Raw genomic sequence first — 7,518 nt, forward strand, 5'->3', positions numbered from 1 at the left:
AAAATGTGTATAACTTTCAAGTTTTTGTTTATAAATCCATGCAAATTCTAAAATTTTAAATTATTTTCTTCTCATTACATAATTTCTATCTCTATAATTCTTAATTCTTAAAAGTTTCTAGAAAGAAAAAAAAACTATATTAAATTTTAGAATATAAATATAAACTATGAAATAGGGTGGCGTAAGAAATCATTAAAAAATATTTTATTTAAGTGTTTAATTGAATTTCCATTAAAAAAAAAAAGAGCTAAATCTTTGGTTATTTAGGTGATTTCCATTGAAGAGAGGTTTTGTAAGAAATTTAGAGGGGTGTCAAAATCCTTAAATGCAACTTCAAAAAATTAAACATATACATAATACATTCCTGGCAACGATAGTAAACAAGAAGAAAATTTAGCTAATCCAAGATACAAAATTTTAATCATAAAAACAAAAAATCATTAAATCAAATCATTATACCATTAATTGGTCGTAAATAGGTTAATGTGTTGATATGACATGATTATTCACATCATAAACAAGTTCACGGATTGAAGTCTAATGGAAATATAATGCGCTTAATAAATAAGTTGACGCAAACAGGATAAAATCACTACTTGAAAGAACTGTATCAACTTTATTTAAATGAAAAATTATCATCCACGTAGCCAATTTTTCGGGTATTATTAAGCTACCATCCAAAAACATTTTCTAAACTACTTGTGGGCCTTGTGGCTGAATTTGATCTAATTGAGGTGCCCAATAATTAGATGTAGCAAAATGCAGAAAGGTACACATGGATGGGTTCTAAAGATATAATTCAACCTTTAAATAAACATCTCGAGAGCACAGATTCAAAAGAAAAACATTTTTTTTTTTTTTGAAATTTCAGTGCATGATTACCAATCAATAATGATGTTTGAACTAACATCTTGACATGTTAAACAATCTCTCAGGTCCTTTCCAAAATTAGAGCTCCATCAGAATCAAGCCAACTTGTGATTTCCAAACACAATCAGAGCCATGCTATGTATAATTTCAAATTCTACTGAAACAGTGGATTACTTCTTGGTGACTTCAAAGATGTAGTTGACAGATGCTTTGCTGACCTCTAACACAATGCACCAATTGTGTATCCGGAACTTAAGCTATAGGGGAAAGACACCAATCCTAGCATATATTTGCCAGATATTGTGAAGTTGCTTGACGAAAAAGAAACGTGAGAATGAGCCAACTCATGCAATGTGAATGAGATCCAATTGTACATTCAAACAAATCGGTTGAGATGGTAAAGATTGGTATGCTATTCGACTGCTAATCTGGTAAGGTGCATTGCGTCCTACCAAAAGCCTCACAATTCAGATCACCAAAGATCCCTATGAAATGGGGTCAAAAAGAATTACACATCTTTTGATGACATGGCTCAATGATATACATCTCTGAACTCCTGTAATTAAATTAAAAAAAAATGGGTATCAGATATATTGTTATCGTTGTTATACACTCACCTGCGGTCTTCATGCATCTCTTCCTCCCCTTTGTCGGAGCTGACTTTGGGCCAAGTAACATCACATGTATTAAAAACAAATTGTTTCAAATTTTTTCATAGAATAAGATGTATGCCTCACAGCGAAGAACTTCTTCCAGAGAAACTTCACGAACATAGACATCACTAGCGTGATACCATACACCACCAACACTTTCTTTCTTGGCCTTAACTTTATTTTTTGGACCTCCTCTCACATATGCAACATAGTGACCACCTCTCATGGTTCCCAAATGCTCCACTACGCCAACTAGACGATAATCATAGTTATCATGGTCTGTGCACCTGCAAATTGCGGAAATGAACATAAATTCAGCTGTTGAAACATATGATTGCCACAGCGTTAAAATTTTTACTTTCAACTTTTGTTTTTAACAAAGTGAACTACTGGAGTCCAACAGGTCACCTAACGTAAAATGTGCAGCAGAAAAGAACATTTGATCTTCAAATGAGGAGAAATACATCACTGAGCTTAAAGCTCAGAAAATATAAATGGAAGCTGTGACAAACAGGGTATAACATGTTATCTAGACTACATAATTACTCGATGCAGCAAATTATTTTGGGTCAAAATGCCTGGGTGAATACCAAGGCGAGTACTGCAGCCTCAGGCTTGCTAAAAGGTTTAAAGAAGTTCAAGAAGGCAACTTGTATCTTTCAAAGTCACCTCGCTAACCTAAGTTAACACGATATTGTCATTGCACTCCTGCGTACCTAGCGGTTTAAGCTTTGGTTTTTGTAGGTACCTAACAAGGTAGCAATACCTCTTTGAACAATCCTTAATAAATTTAGTAATCTCATTTTATGTCTGGATTTTGATTTGCATCTGCATCCGCATTGCACCAGAGTGAGGATTAAAGGGTAAATATAATATTCTGGGTATACTCCTATCTGTTTAAGCTTTTAGGTTTACAGGTAACTTAACAATAATGTGTTTCTCCTCCAAAATGATAACATAACAACTAATTTTCACATTACTTAAGTCAGAGGCAGCCAAATAAACTTGTACGAAAACAAAAAGATAAAGAGTACAACAAAAGATAAGATATCAAATAAGAGGTGTAACAGTAACTGAGGGGAAAGCAGTTTCCACCCTACAGTAACCGAAGAGGTGTAACAGTAGCTAAGGTGAAAGCAGTATCTACCCTACGATACCCTTCTTTTCAGGTACCAGCAACTTTCATGTGCACTGTATGTAATAAAGATTAGGAGTTATTCAGAGTTTGCATGAGCATCTCCTGAAATGAAACTTAAGAAGAGGTTTTCTTTGGGAAGCCAATCAAACATAGGTATTATGAAACTTTTGACAATATAACAAATAGCCAAGTTTCATTTTAGCAATTAGAAGTTTTTTAACATAACCTGCTTTAACATATAATATTAGGCCATACAAGACTTATCGCGGGAACAAGAGAAATTTCTTTTAGTGAAGAACACTTCCTGTGAAATGAAGGTAGAATCCTTTCACTCAACCAAAACATGTAAAGAGAATTTTCTTTTCTATTCCAATTAGCTCAACTAAAACAACCATCATCCAAGCTTCTAATTTTAAGTTAATTTTTTTTTAAAGCATATTATGATCATGAATAAACAGACAAATACCATAATACAAAAGGGTTTCAGGATTGGCATATTCACTAGGAAATCCCCTTGACACCCAACCAGGTCTTATATGAGAACAACTGCAACAAAGGAAGTTGTACATTTATTGGAAGGACAGTTTGATTTAGACTAAAATATTTAACTCCAGACACTCCTTATAATCCTTATGCACAGAACTTGCATTTTTGCCTATGACCGACACAAAAGATGTTACCATTAAAAACCTAGCCTATATATAACTATAGATTCTAGCCACTTTAAACATCAGACGATCCTTTTTAGTTTACAATATCAATCTGCCCGCAGAATAAAACAATGTTATCCGTAACATCCTAGACCATTTACTTACAGGTATCACACAACAGTAACAATTATCTGCATCAAGGGAGGAAAAAAAAAAAAGGCATCAAGGGAGGAAAAAAAAAAAGGCATCCAAAAAGTAATCAGTATATATTCAGATAATCGTGCCCAAACCAAAAGAATGGATAAAACCACAGAGAAAAAAGAGATAACATTTTTCTTCTTTAATAAATTTGATAAATGTAAAGGGGTACCCGGGATCCATATAAGGTCTAAGATTGATTATTTCACTGAAATTGACATGGCCATTCAATTTACTCAAGCGACCACGGGCATCCTGGCTGAACCTCTTTAGATGAATGGTCAAAATAGGTGGAGCCTTATTTATAAGTACTCTTTTGGTTGCATCTCTCTTCACTTTTACAATTTTGGAATTTATCTCCTCAACTTTGCTTTCCTCTGATTCACAGTTTCCAGCAACAAGCTGAGAGTCACTCTGGTAAACTTTTTCCGCAGAATACCCACTACTAGTAGCCCCATCAACACTACAAGAACCTTCATCTTGATCAGTGATGCTTTCTTGACTGCAAGAATCACGCAAACACAAAGAACGTGATTGCATTTCCACTGCATCATTAATCTTCATTTTTCCCTTTTCCCTTTGCGGAACAGCTGGATTCACGTCATTTGTTAGGCCACTTTCAACTTCTGCACAATCTTGATTAAAACAATCAGTCTTCCCACTCTGCGAAACCAAGCTTTCACAGAAAGTGTTCAGATCATTATTAGTTTTGGCATCTCCATTACAAAGACTGTCAACATCCGTAAGACTTGAACCCTGTATATCATTTTGGTTGCTGGTTTCACCTCCATTGATCAAAGGTTTAGAAGCAAGTTTGGCCCTCCTCTTCAAAGCTTCCAACTTCTGGCGTTGCAGAGTTTTTGAACAGCTCTCACAATCCCAAGCATTATCATCAGTGAGAAGCTCTGGTTTTATGAAATGAACCAAACAGCTCTCAACAGACACTGGAGAATCTGAATCATCAACCTCATCTGGATCGGAGTCACTGCTGTTTCCTACTACAAAACCACTCCCCACACTTTCAGTACCCGAAGATGGCCTTGGAACTGGTCCTATAGCAGTCTCAGGCTCATTAAATAAGTCACCAAAACCATCAAAGTCCACTTCCTCTTGTCTACAGCCCACAACTGATGAGGAGGCCTCACCTTCTCCACTTATTTTCTCTGCAGTAGTTGAAATTTCTTCATTGTATGGAAGCAAGATAACTTCTGAATCTTGAACCACTAGTGGTAGCTCATCCTCGCCAGCATCCCCAGAAGAAGAATCTGCTTGTAGATTTGGCTTTGAATCAAGTAAGGGAATCTGATTAGAATTAATTAAAGAATCATCTGACACCTCATTCTTCTCTCCAGAATCTTGAACAAACAAAACATCATTATTTTGCAAAGTCAAGCCATGCTCATCTGATATAGTTTCTGGTTCAATGTAATCCAACCATGCAAAATCTGTAGAATCTTGAATAACTGACACATCACTCTTTTGCCAAGTCGAATCCAGCACATCTCCAGTAGTTTTAGGTTCAATGTAATCCAACCAAAAATCATCCAATGAAGCCACTGTTTGTTCAACTGGAATATCAATAACTTGGTCATGCTGAGGGAGTGGATCAGCTGGGACATTCTGTAAAGCTGAACCACATTGGGTGGCCACGGTAGGTGAGCCAACTGAATCTAGTAATTGAGAACCGCCAGAAGAACTCACCACATTTTCACTAAGAGGTGCAGTAGACTCCGTCAGGCTTTGAGACTTGCGGCTGATTGATAGATTTGAAATACTTTGTGTTGTTACTGCATGAGTATCTTTGGTACCTTTAGATCGAATTCTTCCACTTTTCTTTGGCGGCAGTTTAGTTTTCTTGGCTCGAGAGGCGGGTTGAGTCTTCTTAGATGGAGCTTTCTTTGTAGGAACCGGAAGGGAAAGATCTAAAAATGGCTCATACACTGTTGAGGAATGTCCACATTCCACACAACGAACAGTACTAGCAATTTGGCCTCCAAACACATAATCCACAAAAACAGGACCCTGATTTGAGGAAATTCCATTTCCCTCGGAAGGGCTATTTCTTTTTCTGAAGGCCAACTCCTCGCTACACAGTCCATCAAGTAAGCAACGAAGCAATTCATGGCTGTCATGCTGCTGATATCCCTTGAATTGGGGAGCCTTGGAACAGATGCACCCAAAAAAGGATCTTGGATTTATCACATTTCTCAATCCCGTCTCTGGTTTTGTTTCAGCAAAAAGCTTCTTCAAAGCAATAGTAAGAGGTCCAAAAGTTAACTCCGCATTCAAGAAGTAATCCTGCAACTGACTCATGGCAAGAAGATTTTGCATCACTGAATTGAAGAAGCAAGTGTTTCCAAGATTAGCCAACCCTCTTACCACATAACAAGCATTTCCATCTAAGTCACTCCCACTCACTACGGTACTTTCAGATTTGATTTCACTATTGACGTTGCCACTTCCAAACCAAGCATCCTCAACATCCACCGATGAAATTTCTGTAGATCGCCCCTTAATTAATTTTACAACCTCCGATAAAGCATCTTTATTTTCACCATTTTCCTCCGTTTTTTCAACTGGAATGAGTGTATTGCATGGGAAGCACCACCGGAGATGAGGATTTTCCCATTGGATCACCAAGGGATGACGGGTTTGTCTAGCATGCCGAACCACGTGGCTTTGAGGGGTTGTAGGAAGTCCGACCCCTCCACAAGCATAATGTCCACAACCTAAGCAAACCCAAATTGCTTTTGAATCCACCAAGGAACTGCCCTTCTTCTTACCATGTTTACCCTTTCCCTTCTTCCCTCGTCTATCACCTACACCTTCTCTACAATCTTCGCATCTAATAGGATCTGAAGACCCAATTTTAACTGAAATTTTATCTGAATCAATACCCTTGTCAAGATGGGGGCATGGTTTTCTCTCTTTCATGACCGGAACTCCATCATCAGTACTCTCAACAGGTTTTGATTGTTGAAGAACACTCTTAGGAGCACGGGCAGCAGCCTGCTTCTGCTTAGCAGCAGCAGCTCTACTCTTCCTCTCAGCCCTTTTCCCCATCAGTCACTAAAACAAATTCAAAATAACCCTGAACACCATATCCAAGATTTGCAAAAGCAAAGGAAACAAATAATGAAGGAAAAAAAATCGTTACTTTATTCATCTTTTATTATGAATATCCGTATCTGCTTTCATTACACATATCATGTATGGTTATAACTATCAACATATAAAGAGAAAGAAAAAGATAAAGAGAATCGACAGATTTGTAGGCATAGAAGCAAGAAACATAAAGGAAAATTTAAATTTACCCATTACAGATTCAGCAATTTCAATACGACCCGGATGATTATTTCAATCATAATGGTTAAGAGCAAGCATGTTGTTACAGATGATAAAAGCAAAAACAAAAGGATTCGAAGACAGAAGCTGAACAAAGAATTAAAAAAAGATGACAATAATAATAATACCTCAAAATTTTGGAGGAAGAGGACGGCGATTGGTTAGAGAATAATTACCAAAGATGATTAGGATCTAACAGAGCATAAGTTATGGTGTGCGCATTATAAGGTGTTTAGCGCTACTTGTAGTGTTGTCTGAACAGAGCGGTTAAAGTGGAAAAAAATAAAAAATAAAAATAAAAAACACAGAAGAAAAAGGAGGAGTTAAAAAAGGAAGGATAGGGTTTAACTGGAGGTAAAAAGGTGTACGGTGAAGTTGTAAAACTTTTTGAGATTTTTTTTTTGGCAGCCACTATGTTACATCTTTTGTAAGTAACAAACCGCCTGCATGGATCGTTGGATTTGGGAATCTGAAATCCAATGGATAATATTGAATTTAATAAAAAATAGATTACAGGTTGCATTAGTCCAAGTTTATTTCAAACAAAAGGTGGGCAACCTGAGGCAACAGTTTAAAACAAAAAAAAAAAAAAAACCAGCTGATGAAATAGTTGCTAATCAAATTTAAAAGGGAAAAAAAATCAAATTATAGATTATAGATCCTA

The 7,518-nt window shown here is 36.5% G+C and overlaps 1 protein-coding gene across 3 annotated transcripts; it reads right to left on the reverse strand.

Moving 5' to 3' along the window:
• Positions 1–780: 780 nt before the first annotated feature.
• On the reverse strand, positions 781–7,146 carry LOC102615386 (ubiquitin carboxyl-terminal hydrolase 2). 3 transcript variants are annotated; one of them, XR_003062647.2, is made up of 4 exons: positions 6,983–7,146; positions 3,682–6,578; positions 1,488–1,810; positions 781–1,355 (listed from the first exon to the last, which is right to left on the reverse strand). XR_003062647.2 is itself a non-coding variant. In XM_006492992.4 (3 exons), the coding sequence occupies exons 2-3, from the start codon at positions 6,570–6,572 to the stop codon at positions 1,573–1,575; spliced, it is 3,129 nt and encodes a 1,042-aa protein (XP_006493055.2). In that variant the 5' UTR covers positions 6,573–6,578; positions 6,983–7,146; the 3' UTR covers positions 781–1,572. The 3 variants fall into 3 exon arrangements, 2 of the variants coding, with proteins under 2 accessions (XP_006493055.2, XP_015380983.2); XM_006492992.4 differs by having other exon boundaries at positions 781–1,810; XM_015525497.3 differs by lacking the exon at positions 6,983–7,146 and adding an exon at positions 6,824–6,974 and having other exon boundaries at positions 781–1,810.
• Between the last annotated feature and the right edge of the window lie 372 nt (positions 7,147–7,518).

The sequence above is a fragment of the Citrus sinensis genome, chromosome 9 (assembly GCF_022201045.2).
Source record: "Citrus sinensis cultivar Valencia sweet orange chromosome 9, DVS_A1.0, whole genome shotgun sequence".
NCBI lineage: Eukaryota > Viridiplantae > Streptophyta > Magnoliopsida > Sapindales > Rutaceae > Citrus > Citrus sinensis.